A 23,329-nucleotide genomic window follows, 5' to 3' on the forward strand; every position below is an offset into this window, starting at 1 on the left:
GGGTGTGCACCCTTCCCAGGGCTGATTTTCTCACAGGACTTCATAATTCCTGGACGCTGTGCCCCCGCGTCCTCCGTTCTGTGCCCGTCAATGCTGACAGTCCCTTTGCCTCACAGGAGACCCCCAGACCAACCCCAGCCCCACGTCAGCAGAGGAGAAGACCCAGCCTCTGACAGACAGCCGCGCACAGAAGCTCCAGGGCCCGAACTCCCCGGGCAGAGGGGGTCCCTGCAGCCCCCTGGAAGCCAGCGTGAGTTGAGGCTAGGTCCTGCCCTGGCTGCAGGCAGAGTGGGGGCCTGGCCGTGGCTTGGTCGGGCTCTACCGTGTGGCTTTGGGTGGGGGCCACCCTGTCCGCCAGATGATGGTGTTGAGGGGATGGGACCTCTTTGGCCCTTCTCATCTGGATTCCTCTGTTGAGGGGCCTTTGGTGCCTGCTGGGAGGAGGGGTATCTGGTAAGTGGGGGTCTCCTCGGCCATCTTTAAGGGGATGGTCTTTGTTCCTTACGGTGGTAACTCCACGGGAGCACAGGGCTTTACCCACGGCTAAGGGGCATGGACCGATGGCCTCGTGGCAGTGGCCACACCCTGGCTGTGGTCTTTCTCCCACAGGTGGTTGAAGGCCGCATCGGCCGAGCAGGGTCAGAGCTGGGGCTGGATTTTGCCGGCAGCCCCGTGGAGGAGCCCCACAGAATGGAAGGCTGGTGGCCGGGGGAACAGAGGTATGCGGTCTGGAGGGTTGCCTGAGCCCAGGGGACCCGCAGGCAGGGGGTGGGGTCCTGGGGCATGGAGACGCCCGTCCTCTCGTTGGAAGAACTTCACTCTGTCCCGGTGCCCCTCGTCCTGAACCGGGTCCTCTGTGCCCCCTCAACCCACCCCATGCCCTCCTGAGTCTGACCCCCTCTCTGGAAACAAAGATGTCACCTGAGGAGTTGGCCCACGATCCCATGCTGGGGGCAGCGGGAGGGGCCCTTCCAGGGAACGCGTGCCTCTGAGCCTCTCAGAAAGCAACGCCCCCCAGAGACCTGACCCAGTGGGGACTGAGGCCAGAACCTCCTAAACACAGGGCCCCCTGCCCCCACCCGGGGAGCCCTGCGCTCTGACGGTCACCTCCTGTCAGGGCAGATACCTGGCGGGCACGGGTGTCAAGCTTACGGGGGAGTTGAAGGCCCCGTGGAGGCCCTGAGCCGTGGGGATGAGGCCGGGGGATGGGGCCCTCTCCTGGGCGCCCCCTGGGACATCCGCACAAATGTGTTTGCAGGACCGAGAGCTGCGGGCAGGACCCTTGCGGCCCCTTCTCTGCACCAGGAGCCGCCCAGCTGACCGCTGCTCCAGGTGAGGCCCCGCCGTGCACCAGGACCACGGAACCCCCACCCGCGGGTCCTCTGCCACCGGCTCCTCCTCGGCCAGAGCCACCCTTCCCCCAAAGCCCCGCGAGGGAGCCCCGCCCACTCGAGGACTGTAGGGAGGGCCCCTGTCTGGAGCCGTCGTGCCCCAATAAACACAGGACGGCTGCAGTTCTGAGGCGGGGCCCCCAAGGCGTGGAGATGTCCCCCCAGACGCGGCGCCCTTACTTGTGCTGGCGGGTGGGTGGCAGCACTAACGGGTGTGGAGCCGGGGGCGGGGGGGGGGGGGGGCGCTCCGCGGACCGCGCTGGGGCTGTGGACCTTTCTTCCGCCTCCACCCGGGCCCTTCTGGTCCCGATCCGCTGGCTTAGGGGCTGTAGGGTGTGGGCCGCAGGGCTGGCAGGGGGCGAGGGCTGGGGGCCTCACCCCCAACTCCCCCCTCTCCGCAGCTCCGGTACCACCCAGCCAGCCTGAGGGCAGCCCCCTGCCGCCGCTCAGGGCACCCTCGGACCCGGGCCCGGAGTCCGAGGCTGCTCCCCGGAGCCGCTCGGGGTCTTGGGCGGGGTCCCCTGCCTCCTCCTCCTCGAGTGGGGTGTCCTGCCGCTCTCTCCAGGAGTTCCAGAGAGCAGCCGCCGTCCTGGTTCAGCTCTCCGAGAGCCCCGTCTCCGTGTCAGACTGGGGGGGCGGGGACGTCCCAGACACGGACCCCGGCTGTCCTGGGGAGCTCTCTCCTCAAGACTCCTGGGGGCTCCACCGGGGCCGGGGGCAGGTGGCCCGGGAGAGGCCAGAGGGCGGTGGGGCCGGGCCCCTGGGCGGCCCCTCCACGGAGCCGGGGGGCGTCCTGCGGGAGGGCTGGCCGCTGCCTCCCCCGGACGCCCCCTCTCCGAGGTCAGGGTCAGAGCTGTCAGAGGCGTCCAGCGAGGTCTGGGACGAGGAGAGCCTTCTGGAGCCTGGCTCGGGGCCCTCCTTGTCTACAGGAGGCTCGTCCCACCTGGAAAATGGCGGGGCGCCCGGCTCTGCACTTGCTTCCTTGGGCCCTGGGGAGGGGCAGGAAGCGTCTGGAAGCACTGGGAGCCTCATCCGTGGACTCGCTACGGAAGAGGGCCCAACAGACGTCCCGTCCACGCCCTCGTCCTCCAGTGACTCGGACCTGTCCCTCTCCTCTCCCTCGGGGTCCTTGGCATCCGAAGGGTTGGATTTTGGCAGAGGAGAGACCAGGCCTCTGCAGGCCTCGGCTGCCTGCCCAGAGGGGCCCTGGGACGCTGCCCTGAGTCTGCCCAGCGACAGGACGCCACGACAGTCCTGGTCTGAGCCTGAGGTCCCCGTGACCCCGCGGGCTCCTCCTGGGGACCCTGGCGGTCTGGTGGCCCTGACACCCCAGGGCTGGACACCCAGATGTAGGGGCAGTGGAGACTCCCCTGCCCCCGAGGAAGCCTGCCCCACGCCGTCCAGCAGGGCCTTGCCTGAGATCCTGTCCCCCGTTGACGAGGTGCTATCCTATAGCAGTGCCGACCTGTCCTCCGCTCACAGGGATGCCCGCCTCCCTCCTCTGCCTCCCACCTTCCCAGCAGAGGATTTGGCCAACACGACCAGCCCCGACTCAGAAGACTTCCCTTCCCCACCTGAGGATGTCATGTCTCCTGGGAGCGTGCCGGGCCCCCCGGGGGAGGATGCCTCCATCAAAACTGGGGAGTTGCCCTCCTTGTCTGAGGAGGACACACCCGAGGCCCCATCCCCAGGGCCCCAGGAGTCGGGGCTCTGCCTGGGGGCAGGCAGACAGGGCGGAAGCCTTGGGGACGAATTGGGTGAGTCAAGTTCGGTTTCCAGGGATCAGGCTGTGGGCAGCCAGTGGCCTGACCCAGCCGACTGGCCAGGGTGCCCCTCTGGGGGCAGGGCAGGAGACGCCCCGGGAGGGCTCCCGAGGCTGCCGGTGCGGCCCCCGACCCTGTCCAGAGGGGCCTTTATGGCCGGGGAGGGTCCGCCAATGCTGGCAGCCGCTGGCAGCCCTGGGCAGGGCGACCCAGCTCCTGCTCTGGGTGCGGGCCCCTGCGCTGACCCGCCGGGCACGGAGGGAGCCAAGGTGGTGGATTGGGTCTCCAGCCAGCTTAGCAGGAGGATCCTGTGCGACACGCTGGCTGTGCTCTTGGAGCCGGCCCAGCCGGCGGCCCCCTGACGGAAGAGCCGCCGTGTCCCGCAGGCTGGCCCGGCGGCCGCTGCAGGGCCTCGGGAAGACGGGGCCCACGGCGACATGGGGTGCCATTGCGCATGCGTGTGCATGGTGTGTGGGATGCTCCGGGAAGCCTGGGCCACTGAGGGCAGAGCCACCATTCAGAACAGCCTGCCTGCGGCTGGCCGCCGAGTAGTCGAGTAGTCGTCTGGTGCTGGGCTGGGGCCTGGGCGGGGACATGGCGGGGAGTGCGGTGAGCTCTGTGTTCTTCCGGACGTTGGGGCCGCTGCGTCCGTCAGGCGCCTGGAAGGGCCCCTGATCCAGACTTTAAGAGGCAGGAAGGTAAAAGGTTGTGTGGGCGTGTCCAGAGGCTGGCCGGTTGTGGAAAGGTGTGGAGGTCATGGATTGACAGAGAACGGTCCGGAGGGGAGCGGTCCCCAAGGACGAACCGGAGACCACATGCCGGGAGGCAGAGCCATCGGCAAAGGCCGGGCGAAGAGAGAGAGAGCCGCTCTGGGGGGACAGGGGGGCAAGAGGCGGTGGAGACGGGCTGGGGGTCACGTCCGCACGGACTCACACCCCAGCTTGGCGGCTTCTGAAGGCCAAGGGCATGCACGTGGGCCGACCCCGCTGTGGACATCACAGATCTGTCAACTCAAGGGCCGGAGGCGACCAGCCACGCCCCAGGACTGCCCTCTGGCGGGAGGTGGGCCAAGGGCTCCTTGAGGAGAGGACTCCAGGAGAGGCCAGGGTCCGTTTCCTGGTGGCTGTCCATCATCGAATGAGCCCTCGGGGATGCAGGGCGGCCTCGGAGCAGGGAGCAGTTTGCAGAGGTGTTGGCGGGTGCGATCCCTCTAGGGCTTGGCTCCTCCCCTCCAGGGCACGGACTTCCCCCCGGCCTCAACAGAGGAACCTCTTTGGAGATGACACTTATGGACCCCTGGGGAGCCGGCGACTTCCGTGCACTTGCGGTTAGCTGGGGGGCGTGGCGGAGCCCAGAGTTCTGCCTGTGCCCTCCACCTTCCAGCTCGGGAGCGGCGGCCGCCTCCAGGCAGCCCTCCACCAGGCCCCCGCTTCAGGGCAGCCTCCTATATCCAGGCCAGCTGCTTGCCAGATGGACTTTTGTCACAGGCTCACTCGTCGGGTTTCACGGCTCAGGGAGGCACCAGCTGAGGCAGTTGTGCTGATTTCGCACTGGGTCCCCCCACGCCCACCAGGGAACCCCGAGACGGGCTTGGGCGGGGGGGGGGGGGAAGTGCTCTTGCTGTGCGTATGCGATTTCAAAACAAGTTCTGAGCTACACCTTTCCTATTGATTTCCTTCTAGTTTTCTGAACAAATCAGTCTGTAATTTTTTATTTTTTTTCTATTTATTGCTGACCCTTTTGGATTTACGAGGCCGTGCGAGAGGGATTATGTATTTTACACACACACGTTTGGCATGGTAATAAATCTCCCACCTCAAAACCCTGCAGATTTGCCTCAAACCCCGTTGCCCCCTTTCCGGTCGCCATGGGGGGGGGGGTTGTGCTCCTGGCGGGGCCGCGGGCCTCCCAAAGGACCTGTCTGGGGGCCGCCTGCACCGGTGGCCCCTCGCCCACGACAGCGGGGCCCAAGGGAGGCCACGCTACAAAATGAGCTCCTTGTTGCAGGTTGGTGCCGTGGAGGGTGTCAGAAGCCCTCGGTCTCAGCTGACACGGCGAGTGAGGGGCGTGGGCTCCGAGGTCCGTCTCATGACAGGCAAAACGTACCACACTGCTGCCTTCACAGCCTCACTGCGTTCGCCTCGGTCCAATCCCTGCTAAGCTCTGGGGCCGATAAATCTTGGTCTCCAGAAGGGCCATTATCCTTCACAGAAAGTGGTTATTTCTGGGGCGCCCGGGTGGCTCGGTCGGTGGAGCGTCCGACTTCGGCTCGGGTCACGATCTCGCGGTTCGTGGGTTCGAGCCCCGCGTCGGGCTCTGTGCTGACAGCTCGGAGCCTGGAGCCCGCTTCCGAGTCTGTCTGTCTCTCTCTCTGCCCCTCCTCCACTCATGTTCTGTCTCTCTCTACCAAAAATAAATGTTAAAAAAAAAAAAAGGTTATTTCTTAGTTAAAGCCCACATTTAATTTTGCAGTCTGTCTCTTTCAAAGGCCCCTCTTAGCTGTACCCTCCTGCATGAAATGCCCATAGATGCACCTTCAGCATTTCAAATGCCAAATCACCAGACCAGCTTTAGGAAGCCTTAGATTCCGTGACAGCCGCCCCTATAAAATACAGCGGGGAGGCCCCCGAGGGCAGGTACAGAGAAGTGACAGCCTTGTGCACTCTGGGGGAACACAGCAGCACCCGTTTGGATGGCGCCTTCCTGTGCCGGGGGGCACCTGGCTCCCGGGGTGGGGGGTGGGAGGTTAAGTGACCAGGCTGGGTCCCCACCCCCGGGCCAGGTTCTCCGGCAGCGAGGGGACGTGGCTGTCCAGCGAGCACCCAAACAAAACCAGTTCCGTGGGTCAAACCTGCCCTGTCCATGCTGGCTCCCCAACCAGCATCTGGGCCCCCCAAGGATGTCTGCGAGGCCCACACCTGTGCCTGTGGCCCCTTGTCCTGCCCACCCACCCCACGCCAGGCATCAAACGCCAAGCCGCTGCTCTGTATTCCCAACGGCGTGCGCTGGGAGCAGACCGCAGTGTTGGCAAAACATGACTACCCGTTTAGGGCGCGAGGCAGGATCGCGCGTGAACACATGCGCCCACACGTGCACCCCGGCCCTCCCAGGGCTCCTGCGGCTGCCCCCGGTAGGGGCCCTTTCTGTCCGGCCGCTGTGCCCGTCCAGGCTGTAACGTGACACAGCCGGGGTGTTCAGTGATGCTCAGAGCCCTTCCTAAGTCCTGCTCTCCACGTCTCACTGGGGTCGTGGCAGGGACCCCATCCCTGTGCCTCCCTGGCCACCGCCCCTGCCTTCCCCCCCCCCGCCCCCCCCGTGTCACTGTGAGGACACAGAGGATTGTCGCCACCAGGCTCTGTCCCCGGCCCGCAGCAGTGCTCTGGAACAATCCTCCTGGTAGGTCTTCCGGAGAATGGGCGTTCTTCCTAAGCAGCCATGCCCAAACGCAAACACCAACTGGGGGCAGGTCCTCGGAGGACAGGGCCCGCTCCGGAGTCTGGGCTGTGGCAGGAGTTCAGAAGTGTGTGTGGGGCGCAGAAAAGGCACAGTGGCCCTGCCCCCCCCCCCCCCCCCCCCGCCCCGGGGCCCCTCTCGCCGCCCCGCAAGCTGGCGTGGCTGCGGCACTCAGAGCAGGGAGGGAGCTCCGCCTTTGCCCCTGGGCGTCAGGGGCACTCAGGCTTGAGACGCCCTCTGTCGAATGTGTGCCACGTGCCGTGGCCCTCTGAGCCTCAGTTTCCCCCTCTGTAAAACAAGAACACAGACGCCTCGCTCCGTCAGCTCCAAGATGCAGACCTGCCCACGTTGGAATCACTGCGGAATCAGAGCGCGTCCTTCGATTGGAGGCATCTGAAAATGGCAGCGGGTTTCCTTCCTTAGTAGCATCTGCGATCGTGGTTCATCTCACGGTGGCCCAGGGCCCAGCGCCCCCTCCGTGCAGGTGGAGGAACCGACCCAGGGGGTCTCCAGGGTGGGGTCACGGGCTTTGAGCCGGCCGGGAAAGCAATGGAAGCTTGGAAACTGCTATCGTTGCCTGGTCTCTCAGACCCTAAGATACAACCCCCTCCCCCACACCCTGTTTTAATGTTGCTGAGTCTGGCTGCATTTTACAATCAGTGGGCGCTTTTCCTAAGAACCTTCTAGTGAATCGACATGGGCCGCAGGGCCAGTGGCGCTCTGGGTTTGAGAAACGACCCGTGCTGTGTTCAGGGTGCTGAACAAAGTCCGGTGCCACGGGCCCCACGCCGCGGAGCAGGTGTGGGGTGAAGTAACACCCGGCCACGCTGACTGCCCCCCGGGGTGGGCTCACGGTGTCCGTGGCGCCAGCCTTCCTCGCTTCCCGTGGGGTGGGGCTGGTCCTGGGGAGGGACACCCTGCTTCGACCTGCCTTCCCACAGCAGGAAGGGGGCACTCCTCCAGCACTCCCCGGGGGGATGGCTGGCAGAGGAGGGACCAGGAGACCCTAGTGGCCCTTCCGTGGGGCCAGCACGCACATCGTCTGGCTGCCCCTGAGACGCCCCTCTGGCTCCCTCAGCACGTGGATGGGGACACACAAGCCCTGGGGAACAGTTGCGACAGCACGACTTGCACCTGGGTAGGGGAGGGGCACGGTCCTTCCGGGTGGCTTTGGGCATTTGCTGTGGACTGAACTGTGTCTCCCCAGAATTCATTCATGGAAACTTGCCCCCACTGTCACGGTGCTAGCAAGCACATTAGGGTTTGATGAGGTCACGAGAGTGGGTTCCCATGATTGCCCTTGTGCCCTTATGAGAACAGACCCCAGAGAGTTCTCTGTCCGTGAGAACACACAGAGGGACGTGAGGACACCTCGAGAAGACGGCTGGCGATCTGTAGGCCAGGAAGCGGGCCTCTGGGAGCTCACCCTGATGACCCTGATCTGGAGTTTCCAGCCTCCTGAGCTGTGAGAAACAAAGGTCTGTCGTTTAATAAATGCCTGTGCTGTGGGGTTTTGTTACGCAGCCTGGGCCGACTGAGACAGGGTTCAGAGTTAAACCCCTCCGGGAAGGGTGGGGAAGGGTGCCTTGGGCCCGAGTGCTCAGAACCCACCCAATAGCCCGCCCCTGACGGTCTTTGCCCACTGGATGACCAGAGCTGGTCTGCACACTCAACGGTGGCCATGTGACTTCATGGCCACGCCCCCAGGCTGAGGCCAACAAGTCAACCTGGTCACAGGTGGAGGGGGGCAGGGACCGGTGAGGCTGAGATGGGCTCCACCTCAAGGGCAGCAGGGGATGCCAGGGGCACCCAGCAGGGCAGGAGGGGCACCTGAAAGCATAGGCTGCATGCGGGGGCTCCCCTCGGAGGCGGAGGCAGCACCTTCTGTGGAGAGAGGCGGAGAGAGGCTGAGCTGGTCGGGTGCAGGGTGCAGCGACCCCTTCCAGCCTTGTGTCCCTTGGTGCCCACGCACCCAGGAGTCACCTGCCTTCTTCCCCTTGCACTCCACGAGGCACACCCTGGCTCTCCCCCACCTGTTCCCTGCCGGGCCTCTCCTTCCTGCCTGGATCTCCGCTCTCCTTCCCCCCCCCCACCTCCCGAAAACCTCCTGGGAGGAGCCACCGAGCCTCTCCTCTTTCCCTCCACCACCCTTTCTGTAAACGCCTTGTCCCTACGTCCCCCAGAACACCTTTGTCCAGTCGCTAGGGAGCCATGCCCCACCCCCACCCCCCCACCAGGCATCTGTCATTCTTTCCTCCCCACATCTATCCTTCACCTCCGTCTCTGCCCTCTCCTGTCCTCCTCCAACCTCCAGGTTGCTCCTCTGCCTCCCCCCGCCCCACCCCATTTGCTTCAGTCCAGGGCTCGGGGTGTGGCCAGTCCTCTTCTGTCCCCGTGGCCTCCTGTGGTGACCTCAAGCAGCCCAACCTACCCTCTGAGCCCAGACTCTCACAGCCAACCAGTGGCCTGGCACTTGCCTCCGATGTCACAAGGTCAACAGATCCAAAACAAGCTCGGAGTTCCACTCTCACCCCAACCTCCGTCAAGTGCGGCTTCCTGCTTGCAGCGGCTCTGGCCAAAACCCTGCGAGAAGACACGACCCCTCTGTCTACACTCGGGATTTAATCCACCGCATGTCCTACCTTCCAAACGCACCCTAAGTCTGACACTGTCACTAACGTTGCCACCCAACCCTCACCTGATTCCCACCATCTCTTGGAGGGCTGTGACAGCCTGTCACAGCTTTCCCTCCTGCCCCTAATACACGGCAGCCAGAAGGGCAGAACCACATCTCTACTCAGAATCCTCCGATGGCCACCGTGGCTTTCAGAGCCAGGGGCCCTAATCTGCAGCCTGCCTGGTGAGGCCCCTCCCTGCGTTGTTCTTGGTCGCTTCCCTGGTTCCCTCTCTTCCCCTGGCTAACTCTGCTCCAGCCACACTGGCCTCCTTGCTTTTCTTCGAACGCGCATGTCCCTTCTACCGCAGGGCCTTTGCACACGCAGTTCCTCTGCCTGGCGTGTGTAGGAGCCAAGTGGCCCGAAACAAGAATTTGAACTTCCAGGGGCGCCTGGGTGGCGCAGTCGGGTTAAGCGTCCGACTTCAGCCAGGTCACGATCTCGCGGTCCGTGAGTTCGAGCCCCGCGTCACGATCTCGCGGTCCGTGAGTTCGAGCCCCGCGTCGGGCTCTGGGCTGATGGCTCGGAGCCTGGAGCCTGTTTCTGATTCTGTGTCTCCCTCTCTCTCTGCCCCTCCCCCGTTCATGCTCTGTCTCTCTCTGTCCCAAAAATAAAAATAAAAACGTTGAAAAAAAAAAAAAAAAGAATTTGAACTTCCAGGCCAATGACTGTTGCTGACTCATATCCGCTCTGCGACCTACTTCCTTTCTTTTTTTGTTTTGGTCACACAGTTCAGAGAAAATGTTGATATGCATAACAATCAAGAATAGCAATGTAAAAACCAGGTCTCCTGTTGAATTAAGCAGAAAGTCACAGGAAGCTTTACTTCCTAGGGCTGCAAAGGTCACCTGGAAAGTCCTAAACTTGGGCACCATAACGCGTCTGAATCTGTGTGGATGTCTTGCTAAGTTTCCCAGAGATAACAATCTCATATTTAAAGGTCAAGGTCAGGGGAGCAGACAGTCTGAAGCCCCAGGTGGGGTTTCCAGATGAAGCGCAGGACCCCCAGTTAAATGGAAATTTCCGATAAGCAGCCAGTCGTTTCCGAGTCCAAGAACTTCCCGTTAAATTTGCATCTCAGACACGGGGCATTTTCGTTTACTAAATGTGGCGACCCTGGGGTGGGGAGGGGCGGGGCCAGGCCCTCGGGGGCGGGGCCTGGAGGGCGTCTGGGAGGCGAGGCCGGGCGCTCGGGGGCGGGGCCGGGCGCGCGCGGCGCACATGACGGCGGTTGCCAGGGTGAAAGGTCAGGCGCGCCGCGGCACTCCCAATATGGCGGCGGCCGGGGCGGCGGCGGCGTTGGCGGCGGCGGCGGCGGCGGCGGCGGCAGCGGCGCGCAGCTCGGGAGCCCCGGCGACGACGACGGCCCGAGACCGGCGGCTGCCTCCGCTGCTCGTGCTGCTGGCAGCGGCGGCGGCGGCGGGCCCGGGGGCGGGCGGCGCGGCGCGGCTGTACCGCGCGGGCGAGGACGCCGTGTGGGTGCTGGACAGCGGCAGCGTGCGCGGGGCCACGGCCAACAGCTCGGCCGCGTGGCTCGTGCAGTTCTACTCCTCGTGGTGCGGCCACTGCATCGGCTACGCGCCCACCTGGCGGGCCCTGGCCGGGGACGTGCGAGGTGAGGCGCGCCCGCGCGGGACCCCCGACCCCGGCCGGCCGGGCCCGGCCCCCCCCCCCCCGGGCCCCGCAGCCAGCCCGCCCCCGGGACAGCCCGGCACGTTGGCGGCCTCGAGTCGCAACGGCGAGAAGCCCTCTTCCGGCCCGCACTCCGCAGCTGCGGACCGGGGAGCCCCCCTCCCAGGGTCTTGGGGAAGAGCGTCGGTGCCTCCCCCCAGCCTTTGTCCTAGCTGTTTTCCGACGCACACCCCGTCTCCGTGCCTCGGAGCCCCCTTCCCTTGAAGTCCTGCGCCGTCACCCTCTTCTGGCCATATGGTGGATGCTCAGAGCGAGCCAGCAACTTAGACAGACGTCCAGATGCCCCGCAGACCTCTGTGGAGGCAAAAGAGGACCTTCGGAGCCTGTCATCGGGAGGCGCCTCGTTCCTAGAGGCGCAGCCCGTGGTTGACCTGACATCCACCAAGCTACATTTTATGTTGTTGGCAGTTTCGTCAAGCTGCCAAGTGCTAATCAGTCCCTCGTTACTCGCCTGCCCCGGTGGCAGAGTTGGGGGTGGGGTGGGGGGCGGGTCTGCGGCTCCCTTCCGCAGGCCGGCCGGGCTTTTACATGGCATGTGAGTCGCTCTGAAGTCCGTGCTGTCCTCAGCGAGAGTGAGGTTTGGCAGGACCCTTGCTGGTGCTCAGCTAACCTCTAATTACATATTTCCGCGGGCCAGAGGATAACAAATTGCTACCCTCTCTTCCAGCGCTTTTGTTTTTTAAGTCTCCTTTCCTACTCTGTTGTGATTTTCTCATAACTAAACAGGTTCCCAAACTTCTTAAAAGCCTAAGTAAGGGTTTTGTGCAGAATCGTAAAAGATTGTCTTTAAGATGCATTCTCATATTACCTCGGGGAGTTGGGGCCTTTTGATTCTGAAGGGCCTGTTCTTTGATCTCATTTTTCTGAAGTCCCAAGTGTTTGGCACTGTGGCCAGAACGGAGGTGGACAGACAAGTCTTCAGTGGGCTTTCTCAAAGCCTTTGCTTTGGGAACAAACAAACTTTAAGAGTGCAGAGAACTTCTCAGTTCTCGTTTGTCGCTCAGTGGCAGAAACACAGATATGTAACTATTCTGTAGTTGAACCAGCGTGTAAGGAGCCTTGAAAATGGCCCCTGGAACTTGGAAGAAAGGTTTCTTCTGGAAATGAAAGTGGCAAAACCCATACCTGATGGTGTGATTCACTCAACCCTTAGCTAAGTAAGGTTATCTTAAGAGGATTGGACGTTGCCCGCGTCGGGCAGGATGAAGGCCTGGGACGGAGGGAGATATGGCTGAAAGTGAAAAGCAGCTGTGGTCTGAAAGACAGTGGGGACAGCCACGGGGCACCTGGGCAAAGCGTCCCGAGAGCCAAACCGCTGCTGGAGGCAGGGGCCTCGGCACTGGGGAGAGTTCCACATGGGGTCCCCAAAGAGAGGTCACCTGGGGACTTGTTAGAGACGCACCGTTGGTCCCAACCCGGGTCTGCTGGGTCCCAAACCGGGCGTGAGGCCCAGCATCCTGTCAGCACAAGCCCCACGGCTGGAGGATCACCGTTCTCAGGGACACCAGCCCCATGAGACACCTGCAGGGAAGCACCCGTGGCCAGGATACGTGGCATATGGACTCCCCCTCGTGGATGTCCCAGTACACAAGGATTCCCCAGAAAAGGAGTCCATTAACTTTTTTTAAAAAAATTTTTTATGTGTGTTTATTTAAAAAATTTTTTTAATCTTTATTTATTTTTGAGAGAGAGACAGAGCATGAGCAGGGGAGGGGCAGAGAGAGAGGGAGACACAGAATCTGAAACAGGCTCCAGGCTCTGAGCTGTCAGCACAGAACCTGAAGGAGGTCTCGAACCCGCAACAGTGAGATCACGACCTGAGTTGAAGTTGGATGTTTAATCGACTGAGCTGTCCAGGCGTCCCCCTTCCTTTTTTAAATGTTTATTTATTTTTGAGAGAGAGAGAGAGAGAGAGAGAGAGAGAGCCCAAGTGAGGGAGGGGCAGAGAGGGAGGGAGACACAGAATCCCAAGCAGGCTCCAGGCTCTGAGTGGTCAGCACAGGACCCGATGCGGGGCTCGAACCCACGAACCATGAGATCATGACCTGAGCTGAAGTCAGACGCTCAACCGACTGAGCCACCCAGGCGCCCTAATGTTTATTTTAGAGAGTGATATACAGAGCACCCGCGGGGAGGGCAGAGAGAAGGAGACACAGAATTGGAAGCAGGCTCCAGGCTCCCAGCTGTCGGCACTGCATGGAACCTGACTCAGGGCTCCAGCTTGAGGTGGTGACACTTAACCGACTGAGCCACCCAGGTGCCCCTGGAGTTCACTAACTCTTAAGCCTTTGCTTCCTATGTGATGGACCTCAGGGCTCTTTTTGTGCCTAATCCTGGCCCGCTCCCAGTGGAACCACTGAGAAGCCGCGGCCGCCCCCGAGGGAAGCGGGTCCCCATTGCCCCCCCCCGTGTCCTGTGTGAACACAGGCTTCACTCCCTTTGTCACCCCTTTGGTGCCGTCAGTCACCTGTGAATTGGGCTGTCCAGTCCCCGCGGCACACAGACCTTGCACTGGGCCTCCATGGGTGCCCCTCCCCACCCCTCTTGAAATGGAGACCGTCCAGCTGGCGTTTTTCCCCATCCACTGCTCCCCCCACCCCAGCCTCAACACTGTCTGACTTCTAGAAGGTGGGACAGGCTCTGCTCCCCTGTGAGATCGCCTGGGATGGGGGCAGTGCTGTTTCCCCTGCTGTCCCTCCACCATCACCTGGGGGGGGGGGCGGCTTCCATTTGCTCAGAAAGGACAGAAGGCCTGAGGGGTGGTCTGGAGAGGGTGAGGCTCCTCCCCCACTCTGGAAGCGTCTTCTGCTCAGAGCTGAGGGTACTTTGCTTTCCTGAAGGACTTAGATTGAACTTTGGCAATTAACTGACATTTTCAAGATATTGAAAGTAAATGTTTTTCCTTGTAACAAGGCGGCTTAACGAACAAAAGGTCTACAGTTGGGTGTAGCCCAGAGTTCCTGCAGTGTTTGTGTGGATCTGGCTTACGCCTGTCACTTCTGAGTCCTTTGTAAGACAAAACCCTGCTGTGTTCCCGGAAATCATTTAGCCGGGAGCTGTGGTGTTAGCGGTTTGTGGTGCCACCTCCTTTTACGGACAGGAGACACCTGCGGCCCCCAGCAGCACCCCACCATCGCGCTGCCTTTGAGGTGTCTCCGTGGAGACCGTGGTCGCTGGAGGAGCGCCCCTGTCGAGGGTCACCGGGGCCTCCCTCTCCCTTCTTACTGGTCTGGAGGAAGCAGGGGCACATTTCCTGTAATGGGTCCTGGAACTCTAGATGAGGCAGGAAGGGGAGGGAGGCTGAGACTCCGTGGGCAGTCACCGACAGCACGTACCTTCTCTTCCCGTCCTGCAGACGTGAGCGGGTGTCGCCCTGGGGCCCAGTGAGGCCGGGTCCTTCACTTTGGGTCGCGCAGCTGAGCACTAGGCCGGGTGGCCCCGGGGCCCGTGGCTCTCTGTCCTGGCCGCTCCGGTGTCCGTGCTCTGGCTCGCCCCCCTGCAGCTCCTCACTCACTACCGGGTCTGGTCTCTCTGCCCACCTGGCTAGGCCACAGGCTCCTGGAGATGAGCTGGCATTCCCCCACGGGCTGTGTTCATGGGGGGGGGGGGGGGACTGAGCGGGGAGGGGTGCTGATGGTGCACCGCCAGCAGGGGTGTGTGAGGCAGGGAGCCCCAGGAGGCACCGGGAGCTCACCGCCTGAACTCTGGAGAGGGCCGCCCGGGGGTTGGAGGCAGGCAGTGGGGATGCCCGCTCGTGATGGGCCCAGGAAAGGCCGCTGTACCCCCTGCCCCCTGCCTGGGCAACTGTGGTTTCAGCCCAAGGGAGACGCGCCAGGGAGGCCCAGTTTCTGTGATGACCACGGCCAGAGGAGTGCCACCGGGCACCAAGGTCAGCGATGCCAGTGTGAGAACACAGGTCATCAGTGCGGCCTGGAGGACGGGCCGGGAGCTTTTCCTTTCTCCCGAGGCGGGGTTGCCAGGCTTCAGCAGTTCGCCAGGAGATGCGCTGGGCATGGGGACGGCTGTGTCCTGTCGAGCGCTCCGGACTGTGCGGGGCTAGTTTAAGGCCACTGCGCCGAGGGGCGAGGGTGCCATGGGTAGCCCGCCCCGCCTCCACTCCCAGAGGAGGCTGAGACCAGCGCCCGACTCTCCAGCCGCCTCCAGTGACTTGTAGCTAACTCTTGCTGGCCTCTGCTTGTCAGTATGTGGGCTCAACTTCTACCCAGACCTCTAGACCAAACTTGCCCTTGAACTTGGAGTTTGTCTGAAAAGACCTTGCTCACCCAGGACGGGGCCTGCGCCGGAAAAAAGAGCGTCCTGCGATGGGTGGTCCGTGGGCACCCATGCACCGTTCCCCTCCCCCCCCCCCGCCCAGCCTGCACCACGACGGAGAAGCCACGGAACAGCCCTGCACCTTCCAGACAGCCCTCCTCTCGCCCCCTCTTAGACCTTGGAGGTTAATTACTCTGTGCTGTAATCATTTTCTAGAACTAACCGATGCCAGACCGTAAATCAGACTTCTATGGACATTTTCATGAGAACTTGACCAGTACTGGTGAAAGGCTTAATCCTGAAGGTCAAGTGATAGGGTCCCTTGATAAGTAAACTTGAAATAAATATTAGTTTGCTCTCACAGAGAAGCCTAATTATCTCTCAAGGATTTTTTTAAGCCTGTGGTACTGAAAACAGGCTTGTGAGGAGAGCAGAGCAGGGCTTGCGTTGCGACCCCTGCCCCCATGCCCCCAGTGGATGGTCCTGGAGGCGCGTGCCTCCCAGCTGGTGCCCTTTACCCCCGCTTTAGGACATTGTCCCCAAAGCAGGCAATTTGCATTCAGTTTAGAGTGTTTCTCTCCTTTGTGTGGTGGGATCCAGACAGGTGGGAGAGGCAGGAGGAGGGGAGGGTACAAGTTGAATGTGGCCACCACCCTGAAGCTAGACCTTTGAGATGCTTTGCATTTTATTTGATAAAACGGACTGTGTCTTTTGTGTTGCCCTGAATGCCTCCATCTGCCCGAGCGCCGACTGACTGCCGGTGTCTCTGTAACCGAAATTCTCCCTCATCTGCTTCCCTCAGGAGCCTTCCCGCCTAGCTTAGCCTAGCCTAGCGTGAGCAGCCTTCCTCCCCAAGACAAAGGCCTGGTGAGGTGTCAGCATCTCCTCCCGCCAGGACGGCCAGCCCAGCTTTGAACCGGCCGAGCGGAGTGCTGTGTCGAGGGGCGCTGTGCAGACGCGCCTGGTGGCGGGGTGCTGAGGAGCCCGGGCGGGCGGCTGCCCCTGCGCACAGCGCGTGGCACTGTCCTCGGCCCGTCCGTGCTGCCTTGAGCCCCCCGCTCCCTGTGCGAGTAGAGCCTGATGTCTGCCCTGCGTTGACTCTGCACGTCGGGACCTGTCCTGAGTTGTGCGTGGCGCTGGCAGGTGCGGAGAAACCGTGAACGACCCTGGGAAGGTCCGAGTGGGGCCCGTGTTCCAGAAGAAGGGGTGCTGACCGAAGCACGAGCAAAATGAGGTTGATTGCAGCTCCGAAGTCCTGGGAAAATAACCAGGATGATGGGCCGAGGGGGAAGGCCTCAGCTGGCATTCGACACTCAGCAGATGAGGGGCGAGGGGCACAGCCAGTGCCAAGGCCCTGAGACGGGCAGGACGGCAGGTGTCCAGAGGACTGTGCACGCGGCTGTTGTGGCTCCAGGGTGGGGAGGTGGGGAGGTGCCGTGGGTGGAAGCCGGCGGCTCCGGGTCCAGGGGCTGGGCGAACCGCGTCCTCATTCCTAAGCAGCGGGAAAGAAGGGTGGCTTCAGGTAGGGGGTCATTTGATCTGGTGTCTACGTTAAGAAATCTGCTCCTGCTCCCTGGAGAACCAGGGCCAGCGGCTGATGGGGGTCGCGGTTGGGACGATGCGGGCCAGACTTGGGGTGGTGGGTCTGGGCGGGAAGGAGGACCGTAGTGTTTCGGCAGCGGTGGGGGGGGGGGGGGGCGCGTCTCGGAGCGGGCCTTCAGCGTTGTAACCAGGTGGTGGTCCGGTTCTGGTCAGACGTGCCGAGTGAGGTGTCTTTCCTTCTGGGAGCAGGGCGGGCACGGGGACTCGTGGCCGCTGTTCCCGCGCTCGGCAGATGCCAGTCGCTTTTCCACGGTGAGCTAGTTTTCTTCTAAGTCCTGTCATCAAGGAACGTCTAAAACCTAGAAATGTGAGAAGAAGGTGGGTCTCGCGTCCTCAGTGTCACTGGGGCCTCGCCTCACAGGCTCCCCCGAGGGCTGGCTTTCCAGGGGAACGTGTCTGGGGTTTGACCTTGCGTGATGGCTGTCATTAAGGGCTTTGCCTCTGAGGCTACGCGTTGGCTCACAGACCTTCTCTGGTAGAGGAACGGACAGCTTCTGTCCGGAAGAAGAACCCCCAACGCTAGGGTTTTCCTGCCCTGTTGGGCGCTGGAGGGCCCTGTCTCGTAGGCTGGCTGTTCCTGGTGGCCCTGGGCCCGATCCCTGACGGGGCCCTTCGGTACCTGTTCATCCTGTGCTTCTCCGAGTCATGCCTTCAGCTCTTTGAAAACTATGCCCTGACACTGGCCGCGGGTGGATTCGCTGTCTAGAGCCCTCACGCCGGTGAATTTACCAAGTGCCTTTATCAGCGATGTCGGAGCAGAGGTTCCTGCGGCCTTACGCTCTCTCGAAGGCCCTGCAAGGCATTTCAGAAGCACCGGGGCTGCCAAGCACCCTGCTTCTCTGGGCGACACTGCAACTCTGGCCCTTTCGCTGTCGTGATGAGGAGAAGCAGTGGGTTGAAAACCCGGCGAAACCAAGGTTTCTCTTTATCTTTTTCATCTTGAAGCCCCCAGTGGTTGTGCCCTATTTCAAAGGGCAGGGTCCACCTCCCGGGTGCCTGGGAAAGTCGAAGGCGCTCGGGAGGCTGAAAAACCAGCGTTGGCGACCTCCGTCTGCACCGCCTCGTTTCTCTGTGGCGGCACCTGCAGCCCAGACCGAGCGTTTCCCACCTGTCTCCCCCGCACTGGGAGAGCAGCCGGCGCCCCAGGGAGGGGGGCCAGCTCCCCCCCCCCGCCTTCCCAGGACACAGCGGGTGGAGGACCCAGGGGCCTCTTCCGGTCACGTTCCGGGAGGTCGAGCCTGGGGCGCCAAGTGGAGACAGCAAGTGGGCAGGGGTTTTCCGCAGCCTGGGCTGGGTGAGGCCCGCGGGCAGAGGTCCGGGGGGCTTGACCTGCTGAGTCAGAGCCCTCCACCCTGGCCCTCACCCTCGGCGCCTTTGACGGAGAATGTGGCTGCTCTGCCCGTGACCTGTGCCCGGTTCCTCCAGAGTCTCTGAGGCCAGAGGTGGTGGCCGAAAGTGAACATCCGACTGGCCGTGGGTCTCGGGCTGGGCGGGGGCTCCCCGTCTACCCAGAATCTGTGTGCTGGGCTGCGGACAGACCGCGGAGGAGCCGTCTCAACCTCTCTCGCTGGAGCTGCCGGGGCCCCAAGGAAGGCTGCCTCCCGGGTGTCACGAGACACCGAGAGGGGGGAGGCACGCACTCTGTGGTCTCTCTGACACCGGGACCCTGTGCCGCTGCCATGGTGACGCCGTCGGTCACTCACCACCTGCAGGGGTTTCTGGGTTCCCTGTGCGCGTCGGTGCCACCTGGGACAAAGGACAGGCTCCCAACACCTGCAACTTCTCAGGGACTGGCCCCACTGCTGACTCTGGAGCTGTTTGCATGGCCGCCCTCCCTGCCGCCTGCTGCTCTCCACCCAGAGCTGTCTCCCCTCCCCTCCCCTCCCCTCCCCTCCCCTCCTCTCCTCTCCCAGGCGGTCCCCAGTGTCCCCAGTGTCCCGTAGGATGGCAGTGCCCCGGGGTCGTCGGGAGTTCGCCGCTGCTCTGCTGGCCGTGGTGAGCGCTCGGAGGACATTCTAGCAGCAGGCGCTTCCCAGCTGGGAGCGGGATGTGGCCGTTAGCCCGTCTGTCCTCGCGGCCCCCTTAGCGGGTCATTCCCTGGCCTCTGTCTTACAGGTGCGGCAGCTGAGTTACAGACACTGGTAAGTTGTCCAGAGTCTCCAAACCTGGTAAGAGGCAGGGCAGCACGTGAGCTGCACATCTGCCTCCGGACGGGGTCCCCATGTCGTGTGGCACGCCGCTGCCGGGACAGGCCAGGCCTCTCGGGGGCACCCGGAGGGCCAATGGGAACGAGCTCAGTAAAGGGCGCAGAGGCCGGGACCCGCCGGGACGCGACTGACTGGGAACCTGGGCGCCTGTGCAGTGCGGCTGCCGGGGGCAGGTGGCGGTGAGGTGCACCGGGGCGACGGGACCGGCAGAAAGCGCTTGTCTGGACTGTGGCTGGTTGAGAAGGGCCCCGCTCCCGGGACCCTGGGGGCCATTGGGGGCCGTTCGGAGCCGTGGCCCGGCCCCGGCTGGCTGCCACCCTCGGAGCCCTGACGGGGGCGGGCTGCCCGAGCCTGGATGGCTCCCGGGGAGCTTCTGCATGCCGCTCCCGCCCCAGCACAGCCGGCCCCGGCCTGGCCTGCCCTGACGCCCTCGCCTGCTTCTCCACCCCGGTGTCTCCCCCCCTCCCCCCCCCATCAGGCAGGAAAGATTCCCCGCCTTCCCGGGATGGTGCGTCGTCAGCGCCGAGCCGGGAGACTTGGTCTGCCAGTCGTGCGTGGCTCGCCCTGCGTGGAGCTCGTTGGAAAAGCAGAGCTCGGGGGAAACGTGTCGCGAGTGTCCTGGAGAGGAAGGGGCCTGGGAGGTGAGGACCGTTAGCCGCCTGGTACGTGCTGTGCCTCCCTAGTTACTACCTCGAGGTCAAAGGATGGCTCCGCTCAGGCGCAGAGGGCTCCTCGTGGCCGGGGCAGCCAGGAGGCCAGGGCGAGGGGGGCAGACGCCGGGCACCCCTCACTTTACCCCTGGGGCCTCTGAGCTTGGTTCCGTCACCTGTGGAGGGGGAGTGGTGACAGTCTTATCCCAGGCTGGGATGTGAGGCTTAGCTGGGACGGCAGGGACCAGAGCGCTTTTAGGGCACTGAGTGCGGGACGAGGCGCCAGAGGTGATCCGGCCTCCTCGGACTGGGGCTCCGCACCCTCCCGACACGGTTCCTGCCCATGGGGATACGGCCACCGTTGGAGGGAGAGGCCGTGGGAAATGTGCTGGGAATGCGAGGAGAGGTTGTTTTTCCAAAGACTGGGTTTTCTGTGCATTTAGGAAGGAAACACGCGTGTGCAGGGGCTCACTGAAGAGGCGGGCGCCGTTGGTTCCTCCCACGCGTGACCGTGTGGGGTCAGAGGAGTGGGAGGGGCGGGTGGGAACGGGGAGTGTCTCCTGTCTGCGGGCGGTAGTGTAGAGGGAGGAGACTGTTGGGGGAAGACACCCACAACACGTTGGGGAACTTGCCGGTCGGTGGACACCTGTCTCATGCGCTGTGCGTGCCTGTGACAGTGGGTGATGGGCAGCTGGTTCTGAACCCTGGGCGGATTCCTCAGCCTCTCTGACCCCCAGCCGCGTCTTCTGTGACGTCCTGCCTGTTTCACGGAGAGGCTTCCATGGTAGATGACGTGGTAAGAAAGCATGAGGCTCTGTGTAGTTTACTTTGTTCTGGAAGCAAGGCTGGTAGGGAGCTTTTCTTGTCATGTTGACTGTGCTTGGGCAGGGAATCAGGGAAGGCCTCTCTATGGAGGTGACGGTTGTGTTGAAACCGACAGTAAAGCAGCAAGTGCAGATCAGAGGCAAGTGTGCTGCACCCAAGGAAGAGTAGTGCAAAGGTCCTGGGGCAGGAGCGTGCTCAGACCCGTCTGTGGCTTGAGGGGAGGAGCGAACGAGGGAGAGCAGGGTACAGGTCAGCTGATGAAATGTGCCACGAAGTGCTCCCTCGGGAAGGTCCCGGGGACACACAGGAAGTGGTCTCGCCTGCAGACCCTATGCCTTGCTGGGGGCTGGGCACCCTCCGGGCCCCTTCCAGCCAAGGTTGGAATTGAAGGAGTCACGTAGTTCAGTGCTAAGAAAGGACGTGCTCCTTCTCACGGCGGAACAACCAGCAGATACCGGGGTGGGGGAGCGTGAAGTCTACTGGAAGGCAGAGCAGCCGGAGGCCTGGTGGGGACGCCGCCCAGGAACACGGGCTGTATCCTTTGTGCTGAGAGCCGGCCGTGCGCATGTGCCGGGGCCAGGGTCCTCTGGGCCGGCTGCTGCGTCCCAGGGTCCCAGAGTCCCAGGGTCCCAGGGTCCCAGGGCTGGGGGGCTGCGGAGGGGGGCAAGGGACCGGGGGCAGTTTCGAGGCCTCGCTCTGGTCTGGGCCAGCAGACTGAGCCTGGAAGCAGGTGCTGCGAGCCTGACAGGCCCGTGTTCCCCAGGGTTCAGCGCCCGGAGTCTTGCCTTCGGGGTTACAGAGCTGTTGGGTGCGGGGCTCACAGCCGTTCCCACCCGCCCCGCGTGAAGTCTGCGTGTTCGCGTGGTCTCTTGGTCTCTCGTGCTGTGGGACACTCAGGAGGGTTGTGAAAATGTGGTCGGCACCACCGTGGCCTTGGGTCCAATTTTGCTTCGCGTCATTGTCACCTGCCGCGTCGTGACCCGTGGCGGCTGCTCTGTGGGGTGCTGTGTGCAGCCTCTTCACGCTGAGGACTCCAGGAGGGTGGGAACTGAGCAGGGGACACAGAGCCAGCAGAGCTCGGGTGCACGGGGCACAGTCTCCGCATCCTGGAGGCTCGACTGTGGGTGTGTTTGCTTTTGCCCATAAGACGTACCTAGTGGAGAAAATCCGAAGAACGAGGAAGTCGGACCGAGTCCCGCCGTGAAAACCAGACCGTAGTGAGCGTCTCGGAGGGCATTCTTCGCGTCGTTTTTCTGTTTCTGGTCCGGCTTGCTTATTCGTCGGGATTATATCCAATGCTCAGTGCTGGCCCTCGGGGCAGTTTTTCATTTTCCTACATACCTTTTCTGGGTAGCGGGTGCTTTTTCTTTTTTTAAACATGGAATGAAAGCACGTCATGGAAATTGCGTTTGTGAGGCAAGAAAGAGGCAGCAAACAGGAGGCGCTTTGGCAAGATGGATGGGAACAGAAGCAAAGACGACAGGCTGGGGAGGGCTCCCCCCACAGGGCCGCTGGAGGGCGGGGGGCCTCGTGGGCGGTGGGGGGCCACGCGTGGAGGGAGCCCGCGCTGAGCCCTGCGCGTCGGGCCATCTGCCACACTAATTGGATGAGAGTATTAACTGTTCGTCCTTAGTTCCGTGTAATTCGAGACTCCGGAAAGATGTGGCCTGTGATTCGGGAAGGTCCCGTGACTCTCGTTCCCATCCACGGCCTCCGGACCGGAGTTGGTTTCAGGGGAGCCACGTAAGCGGAACAGGACTTGGCCATCGATTGCGAAAGACGGCTGTGGTTTTTCCCACTCCGTCCTCTGCGTTGTGTCAATACTGGTAAATCTTGGGCACCTGGGGGGCTCGGTCGGGCGAGTGTCTGACTCTTGACTTCGGCTCAGGTCGTGGTCTTAAGGTTCATGGGTTTGAGCTCCGAGTCGGGCTCTGTGCTGACTGCGCGGAGCCTGCTTGGGGTTCGCTCTCGCCCTCTCTCTGCCCCTCCGCCACCCCCCACACGTGCGCGCTGTCTCTCTCTCTCTGTCAAAGTAAAGAAACTAAAAAAAATACGTACTGGTAAATCTTTTTTATAACTGTGGGGGAGAAAGGCGTGTATTTTTTAAAGTCGAGGAGAGTTTTAATCCTCTGCCAACTTCTTTTTTTTTTTTTTTAATGTTTATTTATTTCTGAGACAGAGCATGAGCGGAGGAGGGGCAGAGAGAGAGGGAGACACAGAATCTGAAGCAGGCTCCAGGCTCTGAGCCGTGAGCACAGAGCCCGACGTGGGGCTCGAACTCACGGACCGCGAGATTGTGACCTGAGCCCAAGTCGGTCGCTCCACCGACTGAGCCCCCCAGGAGCCCCGAAAGGTGTGTATTTTTAAGCACAAGTGGCATTCTCGCTCCTTCCGGGCATGTTGCTAATGTAACCTCTGAAGTTTAGGATCATAGTTAGAATCCAGAAAAAACCTGTGACATGATTTGTAACCAGGTTACTGGTTCAGGCCAGTGGTGTCACATCCGAACACGAGGCAGCAAAGAGCCCGGTCAGTGTCTCGGGGACGGCCGTGCGTCCCCACTGAGAAGTCATTGGACTGCAGGACACCGTGAGGGGGACCGGCCCATCCCCCAGGGCAGCCAGTGTGTGGGGCGCCTGGGTCTCCACCTGGGCTTTGTCTCCCCGCGACCTACACGCAGTCCCCTCAGGAGCCAGTGGGCGGGTGCTTGGCTGTATAACTGGAACCCTAGGGACAGGGATCACATGTTTGTGTTTTTTCTTTTTTTTTAATTTTTAAGTTTATTTATTTTGAGAGAGA

At 62.3% G+C, this 23,329-nt stretch overlaps 2 protein-coding genes and 1 long non-coding RNA gene across 3 annotated transcripts in view; 2 read left to right on the forward strand and 1 right to left on the reverse strand.

Annotated features, from left to right (window-relative positions):
• Positions 1-4,983, forward strand: part of CCDC187 (coiled-coil domain containing 187) — a 36,582-nt gene extending 31,599 nt beyond the window's left edge. The window contains exons 22-25 of the mRNA XM_045468090.1: positions 117-250; positions 610-719; positions 1,259-1,332; positions 1,793-4,983. Of these exons, the coding sequence (XP_045324046.1) occupies positions 117-250; positions 610-719; positions 1,259-1,332; positions 1,793-3,516 (2,042 nt within the window). The 3' untranslated portion in view covers positions 3,517-4,983. The remainder of the gene's footprint in view (positions 1-116; positions 251-609; positions 720-1,258; positions 1,333-1,792) is intronic.
• A 2,502-nt stretch (positions 4,984-7,485) lies between these two features.
• On the reverse strand, positions 7,486-8,799 carry LOC123592673. The gene is made up of 2 exons (XR_006709901.1): positions 8,438-8,799; positions 7,486-8,070 (listed from the first exon to the last, which is right to left on the reverse strand). It is a non-coding gene; the product is annotated as an uncharacterized LOC123592673 (long non-coding RNA).
• Positions 8,800-10,480: 1,681 nt separating this feature from the next.
• The window catches only part of QSOX2 (quiescin sulfhydryl oxidase 2), a 30,405-nt gene continuing 17,556 nt past the window's right edge, over positions 10,481-23,329 (forward strand). The window contains exon 1 of the mRNA XM_045467903.1: positions 10,481-10,897. Within this exon, the coding sequence (XP_045323859.1) occupies positions 10,504-10,897 (394 nt within the window). The 5' untranslated portion in view covers positions 10,481-10,503. The remainder of the gene's footprint in view (positions 10,898-23,329) is intronic.

The sequence above is a fragment of the Leopardus geoffroyi genome, chromosome D4 (assembly GCF_018350155.1).
Source record: "Leopardus geoffroyi isolate Oge1 chromosome D4, O.geoffroyi_Oge1_pat1.0, whole genome shotgun sequence".
Lineage (NCBI taxonomy): Eukaryota > Metazoa > Chordata > Mammalia > Carnivora > Felidae > Leopardus > Leopardus geoffroyi.